Consider the following 13,934-nt stretch of genomic DNA (forward strand, 5'->3'; position numbering starts at 1 on the left):
TTATCACGGCCAATCCACCTGACCTGCACGTCTTTGGACTGTGGGAGGAAACCGGAGCACCCGGAGGAAACCCACGCAGATACGGGGAGAACGTGCAAACTCCGCACAGACAGTGACCCAAGCCGGGAATCGAACCTGGGACCCTGGCGCTGTGAGGCCACAGTGCTATCCACTTGTGCTACCGTGCTGCCCTAAATTAATAGAGTCATAGAGATTTACAGCATGGAAACAGGCCCTTCGGCCCAGCTTGTCCATGCTGCCCAGTTTTTAGCCACTAAGCTAGACCCAATTACCCGCATTTGGCCCATATCCCTCTCTACCCATCTTACCCATATAACTGTCTAAATGCTTTTTGAAAGACAAAATTGCACCCATGTCTACTACTGCCTCTGGCAGCTCGTTCCAGACACTCCCCACCCTCTGTGTGAAAAGAATTGCCCCGCTGGACCCTTTCGTACCTCTCCCCTCTCACCTTAAACCTTTGCCCTCTAGTTCTAGACTCCACTACCTTTGGGAAAAGATATTTACCATCTACCTCATCTATGCCCCTCATTATTTTATAGACCTCTATAAGTTCACCCCTAAGCCTCTTACGCTCCAGCGAAAAAAGTCCCAGCCTCTCCTTATAACTCAAACCATCAAGTCTCGGTAGCATCCTAGTAAATCTCTTCTGCACTCTTTCTAGTTTAATAATATCCTTTCTATAATAGGGTGAGCAGAACTGAACACAGGTTCCAAGTGTGGCCGTATTAATGTCTTGTACAACTTCAACAAGACGTCCCAACTCCTGTATTCAATGTTCTGACCAATAAAACCTAGCATGCTGAATGCCTTCTTCACCACCCTGTCCATCTGTGACTCCACCTTCAAGGAGCTATGAACCTGTACCCCTAGATCTCTTTGTTCTGTATCTCTCCCCAACTCCCTACCATTAACTGAGTAGGTCCTGCCCTGACTTGATCAACCAAAATGCATCACCTCACATTTATCCAAATTAAACTCCATCTGCCATTCATCGGCCCACTGGCCTAATTGGTCAAGATCCCACTCGTTGTTTGGAAAAGGTTTTCCCCTTATCGCTTCTGCTTCTCTCCCCAGTTACCTTAAAGCCGGGCCCTCTCGTTCCCAATCCTTCCACCAATTGGGACGGTTTCTCCCTACCCACTCTGTCCGGACCCCTCACAATTTTGAACATCTCTATCCAATCTCCTCTCAGCCGTCTCCTCTCCAAGGAGAACAGTCCCAACCTCTCCAATCTGTCCTCACAACTGAAGTTTCTCATCCCTGGGCCATTTGTTATAATAATAATCTTTAGTGTCACGAGTAGGCTTACATTAACACCGCAATGAAGTTACTGTGAAAATCCCCTAGTCGCCACATTCCGGCGCCTGTTCGGGGACACGGAGGGAGAATTCAGAATGTCCAATTCACCTAACAAGCACGTCTTTCGGGACTTGTGGGAGGAAACCGGAGCACCCGGAGGAAACCCAGGCAGACACGGGGAGAACGCGCAGACTCTGCACAGACAGTGACCCAAGCCGGGAATCGAACCCAGGACCCTGGCGCTGTGAAGCAACAGTGCTAACCACTGTGCTACCGTGCCGCCCAATCGTGAACCCTTTCTGTCCTCTCTCCAATACCTTCACGTCTTCAAGCCTGGGGCACAGAACTGCAACACAATACTCCAGTTTGGCCAAACCAGTGTTCTAAACAAGTTAACATAGCCTCCTTGCTTTTTGTACCCGATGCCTCTATTAATAAAGTCTAGGATGGGGTATGTTTTGTTAACTGCATTCAACCTGCCTGGCCACTTTCAATGACAATAAGCACATTTTGTTAAGCATATCTTCACACACTATCTTTCTTCCCTGGGCCTGAGATTGTTTAATGGCCGGATTAGCTCAGTTAGGAACAGCAGGAGGCCATTCGGCCCATCGAGCCTGCTTCGCCATTCACTTTCATCATGATCGGCCGTCCACCTCGTCTTTCTCGCGCGATCTCCATATCCGTTGATGTCACGGCACGGTAGCGCAGTGGTTAGCACTGTTGCTTCACAGTGCCAGGGTCCCAGGTTTGGGCCAATGTCTGCCTGGGTTTCCTCCGGGCTCCGAAAGACGTGCTTGTTAGGTGAATTGGACATTCTGAATTCTCCCTCGGTGTACCCGAACAGGCGCCGGAATGTGGCGACGAGGGGATTTTCACAGTAACTTCATTGCAGTGTTAATGTAAGCCTACTTGTGACAATAAAGATTATTATTACTATAAGAAATCTATCAAGTTCTCTTTTGAATAGCGGAGATGTCGTGGACAGATACCGGCCTGATAATCAGCCCATTGAATCCAGCCACGAATGCTTCAACTCCTGGCTTGGGACTTGAACCTGGAGCTGCTGGCCCAGAGGTTGGGACGCTACCACTGCGCCACCAGGCCTCCATACTTGCACTCAGTTACAGCGAGGTCCCTATGCCCCTGCATCCCCCTTTAGAGCTTACCCGTGAGTTTGTATTGTCTCTCCAGGTTCTCCCTCCCCAAATGAATCATTTCACACTTATTGGTAATGAATTCCATCTGCCACTTGTCTGCCCATTGCCCCAACCTGTCGATGTCCTTTTGGAGGTTCTACACTCTCCGCCTCACCATTCACAAGGCATCCAACTTTCCCTTTCATCAGCAAATTCTGAAACTGTGCCCTGCACCCCAAGGGCTAGGTCATCAGGACGAGCAGGGGTCCCAGCACTGACCCCTGGGGATCCCTCAAATACAAAAAATCTTTGAATCCAAAAAACATCCATTAACCACTGCCCTTGCTGAAGCATGGTGTGCAAATGTACGGTAGCACGGTGGGTAGCACTGTTGCTTCACAGCTCCAGGGTCCCAGGTTCAATTCCTGCTTGGGTCACTGTCTGTGTGCAGAAAGGTTAGGTGGGGTTACGGGGGATAGGGTGGAGGCAAGTGGGGTGCTCTTTCCAAGGGCCGGTGCAGACACGATGGGACGAATGGCCTCCTTCTGCACTGTAAATTCTATGACTCTGTTTCACTAAGAGTCCTGCTCAGATTTTGATTTCTTCATCAGGCATTGTTCACCTGGTCTGATACCTTTTATTTTAAAACATTTTCCAATTAAGGGGCAATTTAGCGTGGCCAATCCACCTACCCTGGTTGTGGTCGTGAGACCCACGCAGACAGAGGGAGAATGTGCAAACTCCACATGGACAGTCACCCGGGGCCGGGATCGAACCCGCGTCCTCAGCGCCGCGAGGGAGCAGTGCTAACCACTGCGCCACCGTGCCGCCCTCTGATCAACTTGTTCTCATTTCTGATTCTGGGTCGTTTCGGTGAATTAGAAATAATACGGGCCCCAGACTGAATTCCTGAGACGCAGAGCTCAGTAAAAGTCAACCCAATACATCTCCCCAGCACCAATCCTTGGAGCACTCCACATTGCCCTAGCCAGACATTGCCCTCTGTCTAATGTTAATTAGTTCTTCATTAGTTCTTTATTGCCCAGCAAGTTTTACCTGCAATAGCCCCTGCCTTAAGCTTGTGTAGCAGGACATTGAGACTGAACTAATGAAGGAAGAGGAGTGTTACTGCCTCCTCTGGAGCCAGCAGAACAAGAACAAGTTTGTATTTGGAAATCACGAGTAATGCCAACTAATAGATTGGGTTAGGACTTCTGGGCCTAAGATTGTTTAATTGCCAGTTTGATTCAGTTGGGAACATAGGAAGAGGAGTAGGCCATTCGGCACGTTGAGCCTGCTCCGCCATTCACCTTGATCATGACCGATCATCTTCCAATGCTATCTCCATATCCATTGATGTCATTGATCTGAAGAAATCTATCGATTGAGCCTCTACAGGCCTTAGGCACAGAGAATTCCAGAGACTCAGCGCCCTTTCGCTGAGGAAATGATAAATGATCTGGACGAAGGTATAGGTGGTCTGATTAGCAAGTTTGCAGATGATACTAAGATTGGTGGAGTTGCAGATAGCGAGGAGGACTGTCAGAGAATACAGCAAAATATCGATAGATTGGAGAGTTGGGCAGAGAAATGGCAGATGGAGTTCAATCCAGGCAAAACCCTGGAGCTCCCTCCCTAGCAGCACTGTGGGCGTACCTACACCTCAGGGACTGCAGCGGCTCAAGAAGGCGGCTCACCACCATCTTCTCAAGGGCAATTAGGGATGGGCAATAAATGCTGGCCTGGCCTGCGACGCCCACATCCCGTGAATGAATGTTAATCCAAATGTGTCACCCAAACGTTGATACCCCGGCCACTGCCTAGAGATTTGCTCTGGAGTCCAGGAGCGAGTTTGAACCCAGAACTCAGGTGAGTCATGGCAGGCACATCGAAGGGGATACTATCTTAGCACAGGATGGGAGAAGGATCAGGAAGGTAAGCTGATGGTTCAAGGAAAGTCAGATGAAGATGGAGACTTATGTGGAACATAAAGACCAGCATGGCCCAGCCGGGCCGAATGGCCTCTTTCTGTACTGTAACATGATACAAAAGGGTATCTGGTGAAATCAGGTGTTTTTTCATTCCTCCGTAGATGATCGGGGAGATGTATGCAGTGGTGGAGGCCCAAATCACTGAGGGGTTCCAGACCATGCTCAGGGAGAATGAAGAGCAAAGTCTTCATCTGGAGAAGACCGTGCGGCCAGACTTCAGCCAAATCCTCACCTCCAAGAAGCAGTTGGTGAAGAAGATTCAAGGTATGAGGCGTTATGAACACTCCCGCGATTGTGGAGATTGGAAAGAGATTTTGCAGGCCAAACAGATCTAAAACTCAACAGTAACAAACTCCTTGCAAAAAAAAAAAAAAACCAGGCCGCATCTAGAGTTACACAAACATAGGCGAAGAAGGAGGCCTCTTCGGCCCCTCGGGCTATTCAATCAGATCACGGCTCGTCTCTACCTCAATTCCATTTGCCCTCCTATGCTCTATATCGATGGACACCCTCGCCCAACAGAAATCTATCGGTCTCAATCTTTACATTCTCAATTGGCCCCACGCGGCCCACAGCCCTTCGAGGGGGGGCAGCTTCACATTTCCACTAACCTTACGTCTCTGCTTGTCATACAGGGTCTAACCTAGTCGAGGTCAACTGTTCCCATCCAGCCCGCCCCAGCCAGATGTGGACCATTTACCCATCCTCCCCCAGTATCCTCAGGTTAAAGGGGGGGAACATGGTGGCTTGGCCACTGGACTAGTACTCCAGAGGCCCAGGCTATTTGCTCTGGTGACACAGGCTCAAATCTCACCCCTTCAGCTGTGGAGTTTAAATTCAGTTAATAAAATCTGGGACTATAAAGTTAGCCGCAGCAATGGTGGCCAAGGCAACTATCATTGATTGCTGTGAGAACATATTTGGTTCACTAATGCCCCTTGGGGAAGGAAATCTGCTGCCCTTACCCGGTCTGGCCAACATGCCACTCCAGGCCCACAGCGATGTGGTTGACTGTTTATCTGCCCGATGAGATGGCCGAGCGAGACACTCAGTTCAAAGGGCAATTAGGGATGGGCAGCATATGCTGGGCCCTTTGGCGACACCCACCACATCCCAAGAAAGAATACATTTTTAAAAATCACTTACAGGGCTGGTAGGTGGTGACAGTGTGGTGGACTTTGTGTTCCTTATCTCAGGGTGGTTGGTTCACAGAGACCACAAAATAGTTTTAACTTAAACAAAGCTATAAATTTATTAACACTACTAGTTTGGATTCAACACATATACTCCTGAAGAATACACAGTTGATCAATAACATCTAACTACACTCATCTACAGAACTCTCACCACTGGTTTAAACTGTGATCTGCTCTCACTTACACTATCTGCTCTTCTGACTCTCATTAGCTAACTCCTGCACACACTCGCCCCCAAGGCTTAGCATCACTGCCTTATATTTGTAACTGTAGCTCCTTCTAGTGGCTACTCTCGACACTACATTAACCCTTGCAATGCTGATAGTTATGATAATACCACAGGCAGCGGGATGGAGATGACAGTGGATGGAGATGGCAGTGGGTGGAGATGGCAGGGGATGGAGATGGCAGTGGATGGAGATGGCAGGGGATGGAGTTGGCAGTGGATGGAGATGGTAGGGGATGGAGATGGTAGGGGACGGAGATGGCAGGAGATGGAGATGACAGTGGATGGAGATGGCAGTGGATGGAGATGGCAGGGGATGGAGACGGCAGTGGATGGAGACGGCAGTGGATGGAGATGGCAGTGGATGGAGATAACAGTGGGTGGAGATGGCAGTGGATGGAGATACAGGGGATGGAGATGGCAGGGGATGGAGATGGCAGGGGATGGAGATGGCAGGGGATGGAGATGGCAGGGGATGGAGATGGCAGTGGATGGAGATGGCAGTGGATGGAGATGGCAGTGGATGGAGATGGCAGTGGATGGAGATGGCAGTGGATGGAGATGGCAGGGGATGGAGATGGCAGGGGATGGAGATGGCAGTGGATGGAGATGGCCGGGGATGGAGATGGCAGTGGATGGAGATGGCAGTGGATGGAGATGGCAGGGGATGGAGATGGCAGGGGGTGGAGATGGCAGGGGATGGAGATGGCAGGGGATGGAGATGGCAGGGGATGGAGATGGCAGTGGATGGAGATGGCCGGGGATGGAGATGGCAGTGGATGGAGATGGCAGTGGATGGAGATGGCAGTGGATGGAGATGGCAGTGGATGGAGTTGGCAGGGGATGGAGATGGCAGGGGATGGAGATCGCAGTGGATGGAGATGGCAGTGGGTGGAGATGGCAGTGGGTGGAGATGGCAGTGGGTGGAGATGGCAGTGGATGGAGATGGCAGGGGATGGAGATGGTAGTGGGTGGAGATGGCAGTGGATAGCGATGGCAGGGGATGGAGACCACAGGGGATGGAGATGGCAGTGGATGGAGTTGGCAGTGGATGGAGATGGTAGGGGATGGAGATGGTAGGGGATGGAGATGGCAGGAGATGGAGATGGCAGGAGATGGAGATGGCAGTGGATGGAGATGGCAGTGGATGGAGATGGCAGTGGATGGAGATGGCAGGGGATGGAGATGGCAGTGGATGGAGATGGCAGTGGATGGAGATAAGTGGGTGGAGATGGCAGTGGATGGAGATACAGGGGATGGAGATGGCAGGGGATGGAGATGGCAGGGGATGGAGATGGCAGTGGATGGAGATGGCAGGGGATGGAGATGGCAGGGGATGGAGATGGCAGGGGATGGAGATGGCAGTGGATGGAGATGGCCGGGGATGGAGATGGCAGTGGATGGAGATGGCAGTGGATGGAGATGGCAGGGGATGGAGATGGCAGGGGGTGGAGATGGCAGGGGATGGAGATGGCAGGGGATGGAGATGGCAGTGGATGGAGATGGCAGTGGATGGAGATGGCCGGGGATGGAGATGGCAGTGGATGGAGATGGCAGTGGATGGAGATGGCAGTGGATGGAGTTGGCAGGGGATGGAGATGGCAGGGGATGGAGATCGCAGTGGATGGAGATGGCAGTGGGTGGAGATGGCAGTGGGTGGAGATGGCAGTGGATGGAGATGGCAGGGGATGGAGATGGTAGTGGGTGGAGATGGCAGTGGATAGCGATGGCAGGGGATGGAGACCACAGGGGATGGAGATGGCAGTGGATGGAGATGGCAGTGGATGGAGATGGCAGGGGATGGAGCTGCCAGGGGATGGAGATGGCAGGGGATGGAGATGGCAGTGGATGGAGATGGCGGGGACGGAGATGGCAGGGGACGGAGATGGCAGGGGACGGAGATGGCAGGGGACGGAGATGGCAGGGGACGGAGATGGCAGGGGACGGAGATGGCAGGGGACGCAGATGGCAGTGGACGGAGATGGCAGGGGACGGAGATGGCAGTGGATGGAGATGGCAGGGGATGGAGATGGCAGGGGATGGAGATGGCAGGGGATGGAGATGGCAGGGGATGGAGATGGCAGGGGATGGAGATGGCAGGGGATGGAGATGGCAGGGGATGGAGATGGCAGGGGATGGAGATGGCAGGGGATGGAGATGGCAGGAGATGGAGATGGCAGTGGGTGGAGGTGGCAGTGGGTGGAGATGGCAGTGGGTGGAGATGGCAGGGGATGGAGATGGCAGGGGATGGAGATGGCAGGGGATGGAGATGGCAGGGGATGGAGATGGCAGGGGATGGAGATGGCAGGGGATGGAGATGGCAGGGGATGGAGATGGCAGGGGATGGATTTGGCAGTGGATGGAGATGGCAGGGGATGGAGATGGCAGGGGATGGAGATGGCAGGGGATGGATTTGGCAGTGGATGGAGATGGCAGGGGATGGAGATGGCAGGGGATGGAGATGGCAGGGGTTGGAGATGGCAGGGGGTGGAGATGGCAGTGGGTGGAGATGGCAGGGGATGGAGATGGCAGGGGATGGATTTGGCAGTGGATGCAGATGGCAGTGGATGGAGATGGCAGGGGATGGAGATGGCAGGGGATGGAGATGGCAGGGGATGGAGATGGCAGGGGATGGAGATGGCAGGGGATGGAGATGGCAGAGGATGGAGATGGCAGGGGATGGAGATGGCAGGGGATGGAGATGGCAGTGGATGGAGATGGCAGTGGATGGAGATGGCAGGGGATGGAGATGGCAGGGGATGGAGATGGCAGGGGATGGAGATGGCAGTGGATGGAGATGGCAGTGGATGGAGATGGCAGTGGATGGAGATGGCAGGGGATGGAGATGGCAGGGGATGGAGATGGCAGGGGATGGATTTGGCAGTGGATGGAGATGGCAGTGGATGGAGATGGCAGGGGATGGAGATGGCAGGGGATGGAGATGGCAGGGGATGGAGATGGCAGGGGATGGAGATGGCAGGGGATGGAGATGGCAGGGGATGGAGATGGCAGGGGATGGAGATGGCAGTGGATGGAGATGGCAGTGGATGGAGATGGCAGTGGATGGAGATGGCAGGGGATGGCGATCACAGGGGATGGAGTTAGCAGGGATGGATTTGGCAGTGGATGGAGATGGCAGGGGATGGAGATCACAGGGGATGGAGTTAGCAGGGATGGATTTGGCAGTGGATGCAGATCGCTGGGATGCAGATCGCTGGGATGCAGATCGCTGGGATGCAGATAGCAGGGATGGAGATGGCAGGGGATGGAGATGGCAGGGGATGGAGATGGCAGGGGATGGAGATCACAGGGGACGGAGTTAGCAGGGATGGAGATAGCAGTGGGGCGAGGCCCGATCCTGACCGTGAATTGTTTTATTCGCAGCTGCGTTTGGCGATCGGATGCAATGGTGCTGCGAGGAACAGGTGCGGCCCCACCTCACCTCAGTGGGGGACGGGGCGGCCGCCCTCATGAACGCCAGCCTCATGGAAGCCCGAAGACTCTTCTCCGAGGAAGTTAGCCGAGTAATTAGCTTGGTGAAGAGCAAAGAGCAGGACTACAGCTCTCTGGCCGAGGTAAAGATCGACAATCCCTCTGTCGTCGCTTCTGATTGCGGCCGGGAATTTGGAAGTACCACGTGAGCTTGGGAATGGTAGCACGGTCAATGAGGTAGTCACTGGGTCACAGGGTTACTGGGTCACAGGTCATTGGGTCACAGGTTACTGGGTTTCAAGTCACTGGGTCACAGGTCATAGGTTACTGGGTCACAGGTCATTGGGTTTCAAGTCACTGAGCCACAGGTCGCTGAGTCACAAATCACATGGTTACAGGTCAAGGGTCGCTAACCTTGTTGGGTTTCCCAGGAGTCTCAAAAATGTGGCATGCATCTCCCAGGAAGGCTAGCGGAGACCCCTGAGCTGTCTGGCTAGGAGTTGGGGGAAGTGGTGCAGAAAGGGAGCGAGAGAAGGAGAGAGAGGCAGAAAGACGGAGGGACGTGAGCTGAGGGACCTGGTTGGGAGAGGGTGAACAGCAACCCGTAACAAAGGGAGGCTGGGGGGGTGTAAGGAGAGTGGTTGACTGGTGATTGGGATAAGAGAGTTACAGCACACTCCGTGATAGTAGAGAGGGAGACGGAAGACTGGGGGTTTTGAAGATGGGGGTTAGGGATTAAGAGTGGGGCATGGGGTTAGCTCTGAATCACGAGACACTGGGTCAGAGATCATTGTGGATTGAGGTTAATAACTGGGAGAGGGAACTTCCGGGTGCGGTGATGACCAGCTACGCCGCACGTTTCGGCAGCTCCCGTTGGAACGGACTTTTGGGCTCTTGATGGACAAAGGAGGGGATAGCGGCCGGATTGCAGTGGATCCTTCGGAGCAGCGGCAAGGAAGGGAAGCTCGAAGCAAGATGGCGTCGGAAGGTGGCCGTTCGATATGGGGCCCGGAGCAACAAGAGTTCCTGCGGCGCTGTGTGGAAGAGCTGAAGAAGGAGCTGTTGGCCCCGATGCTACAGGCGATTGAAGGGCTCAAGGAGGCGCAGAGGACCCAGGAGTTGGAGCTTCGGGTCGTGAAGGCAAAGGCTGCTGAAAATGAAGATGACATTCAGGGCCTGGTGGTGAAGACAGAGATGCACGAGGCGCAGCACAAGAGGTTTGTGGCGAGGTTGGAAGCCCTGGAGAATAATTTGAGGAGGAAGAATCTAAGAGTCTTAGGTCTTCCCGAGGGCGCAGAGGGGGCGGACGTCGGGACATATGTGAGCACGATGCTTCACTCGCTAATGGGATCGGAGGCCCCGACGGGCCCTTTGGAGGTGGAGGGAGCTTATCGAGTTATGGCGCGAAGACCAAGGGCAGGAGAAATACCTCGAGCCATAGTGGTGAGGTTCCTCCGCTATAATGACAGAGAGACGGTCCTAAGATGGGCGAAGAAAACTCGGAGCTGCAGGTGGGAGAACGCGGTGATCCGCGTATACCAGGATTGGAGTGCGGAGGTGGCGAGAAGGAGGGCAAGTTTCAATCGGGCTAAGGCGGTGCTTCACAAAAAGGTGAAATTTGGAATGCTGCAACCGGCGAGACTGTGGGTAACACACCAAGGGAAGCACCACTACTTTGAGACGGCAGAAGAGGCGTGGACATTCATAGTGGACGAGAAGCTGGAATAGTCTGGCGAGAGAAAGAGCTTCTGGGACAAAGTGGTGGGGTGACTATGTGGGACGAGGAAGTGGGGGGGGGATGATTTTTCAATTGTTAACTATTTAATCCTGTAAATTTTCTCTCTTCCCCTCGTTTGGGGGGGGGGGGGGGGAGTATGAGGAACTGTGGGCGCCGGTGGGTAGGAAAGCGGGGCTGAGTGGGAAACGCGGGCCTCGTTCCCGTGCTATGGTAATTAAGGCAGGAACAGGGACGCAGGAAGGTGGGGGCCTCGCACAGTGAGAGGCTGAGGGCAAACGGGGAAGCCGAGGTCAGCCAGAGTTCGCTGACTTCTGGGAGCAACATGGGGCGTAATTACGCTAGAGGGGGATCTAGCAGAGGAGGGGGGGGGGGGAGGGAGCTAACTGGGTTGCTGCTGCTAAGGGGAAGGGGGAGCTGTTATGGGGCGGGTTGGTCGAGGCGGGAGGGCACCGTCGGTGGGATATACGGGTACGTGGGAACCGGGTGAGGAGCTGGGGTAAAAAAGGGGATGGCTAGTCGACAAGGGGGGGGGGGGGGGGTAAAGAGCCCCCCAACCCAGTTGATCACGTGAAACGTGAGAGGGCTGAATGGGCCGATTAAAAGGGCGCGGGTACTCGCACACCTAAAGAAATTAAAGGCAAATGTGGTTATGTTGCAGGAGACGCACCTGAAATTGACAGATCAGGTCAGACTACGTAAAGGATGGGTGGGCCAGGTGTTTCATTCGGGTTTGGATGCGAAGAACAGGAGGGTGGCTATTTTAGTGGGGAAATGGGTACTGTTTGAGGCAAAGACCATAGCGGTGGACAGTGGGGGTAGATACGTGATGGTGAGTGGCAGACTGCAAGGGGAGGCGGTGGTCCTGGTGAACGTATACGCCCCGAACTGGGATGATGCAAACTTCATGAGGCGTATGTTGGGGCGTATCCCGGACCTGGAGGCGGGAAAGTTGGTAATGGGGGGAGATTTCAATACAGTGCTTGATCCAGGGCTGGACCGGTCGAGGTCCAGGACCGGGAGGAGGCCGGCAGCGGCCAAGGTGCTTAAGGACTTCATGGAGCAGATGGGAGGAGTAGACCCTTGGAGATTTATCAGACCGAGGAGTAAGGAGTTCTCATTCTTCTCCCATGTTCACAAGGTATATTCACGGATAGACTTTTTTGTCCTGGGAAAGGCACTGATTCCGAAGGTGACAGGGACAGAGTACACGGCCATAGCCATCTCGGACCACGGCTCCACACTGGGTAGATCTGGAAGTAGGAGAGGAAAAGGAACAGCACCCACTCTGGAGAATGAATATGGGCCTGTTGGCGGATGAGGGGATATGTCTAAGGGTGAGGGGGTGTATCGAAAGGTACTTGGAGTTTAATGACAATGGAGAGGTTCAGGTGGGAGTGGTCTGGGAGGCGTTGAAGGCGGTGGTCAGAGGGGAACTGATATCCATAAGGGCACACAAAGGGAAGCAAGAGAGTAAAGAAAGGGAGCGATTGCTGAGAGAACCTCTGAGGGTGGACAGGCAATATGCAGAGGCACCGGAGGAGGGACTGTACAGGGAAAGACAAAGGTTACATGTGGAATTTGACCTGCTGACCACGGGTAAGGCAGAGGCACAGTGGAGGAGGGCACAGGGAGTGCAGTATGAATATGGAGAGAAGGCGAGTCGGTTACTGGCCCAACAATTGAGGAAGAGGGGAGCGGCGAGGGAGACTGGTAGGGTGAGGGATGAGGAGGGAGAGATGGAACGGGGAGTGGAGAGAGTGAATGGGGTGTTAAAGACATTCTTTGACAGGTTGTATAAGGCTCAGCCCCCGGAAGGGAAGAAAGGAATGATGCATTTCCTGGATCAGCTGGAATTCCCGAAGGTGGAGGAGCAGGAGAGGGCGGGACTGGGAGCACAGATTGATGTGGAGGAGGTGGTAAAGGGGATTTGGAGCATGCAGGCGGGGAAGGCCCCGGGACCGGATGGGTTCCCGGTGGAATTTTATAGGAAATATATAGACCTACTGGCCCCACTTTTGATGAGAACCTTTAATGAGGCCAGGGAAAGGGGGAAGTTGCCCCCGACTATGTCGGAGGCGACAATATCGTTACTTTTGAAGAAGGATAAAGACCCGCTGCAGTGTGGGTCCTACAGGCCCATTTCCCTTTTGAATGTAGATGCTAAGCTCCTGGCCAAGGTAATGGCGACGAGGATAGAGGATTGTGTCCCGGGGGTGGTCCATGAGGATCAAACTGGGTTCGTTAAGGGGAGACAGCTGAACACGAACATACGGAGGTTGCTAGGGGTAATGATGATGCCCCCACCAGAGGGGGAGGCGGAGATAGTGGTGGCGATGGACGCCGAGAAAGCATTTGACAGGGTCGAGTGGCACCACCTGTGGGAAGTGTTGAGGAGATTTGGTTTCGGTGAAGGGTTCATTGGATGGGTACAGCTGCTATATAGGGCCCCGGTGGCAAGTGTGATCACGAACAGGCAGAGGTCTGACTACTTCTGTCTTTATAGAGGGACGAGGCAGGGGTGTCCCCTGTCTCCGTTACTGTTTGCATTGGTAATTGAGCCCCTGGCCATAGCACTGAGGGGCTCCAGGAAGTGGAGGGGAGTACTCAGGGGAGGAGAAGAACACCGGGTATCATTGTATGCAGATGATTTACTGTTGTATGTTGCGGACCCGGTGGAGGGGATGCCTGAGATAATGCAGACGCTCGGGGAGTTTGGGGAATTCTCGGGGTACAAATTGAACATGGGGAAGAGTGAATTTTTTGTGGTACATCCGGGGGAGCAGAGCAGGGGAATAGAGGATTTACCGCTGAGGAGGGTAGCAAGGGATTTCCGGTACTTGGGGATCCAGATAGCCAGGAGTTGGGGAACCTTACATAGGCTTAATCTAA

General features: G+C 53.6%; 1 protein-coding gene across 1 annotated transcript in view; it reads left to right on the forward strand.

Moving 5' to 3' along the window:
- LOC140403329 (protein Niban 1-like) overlaps positions 1-13,934 on the forward strand; it is a 144,557-nt gene that overhangs the window by 99,624 nt on the left and 30,999 nt on the right. The window contains exons 8-9 of the mRNA XM_072491201.1: positions 4,555-4,717; positions 9,260-9,450. Of these exons, the coding sequence (XP_072347302.1) occupies positions 4,555-4,717; positions 9,260-9,450 (354 nt within the window). The remainder of the gene's footprint in view (positions 1-4,554; positions 4,718-9,259; positions 9,451-13,934) is intronic.

The sequence above is a fragment of the Scyliorhinus torazame genome, chromosome 27 (genome assembly GCF_047496885.1).
Source record: "Scyliorhinus torazame isolate Kashiwa2021f chromosome 27, sScyTor2.1, whole genome shotgun sequence".
Taxonomy (NCBI): Eukaryota; Metazoa; Chordata; class Chondrichthyes; order Carcharhiniformes; family Scyliorhinidae; genus Scyliorhinus; species Scyliorhinus torazame.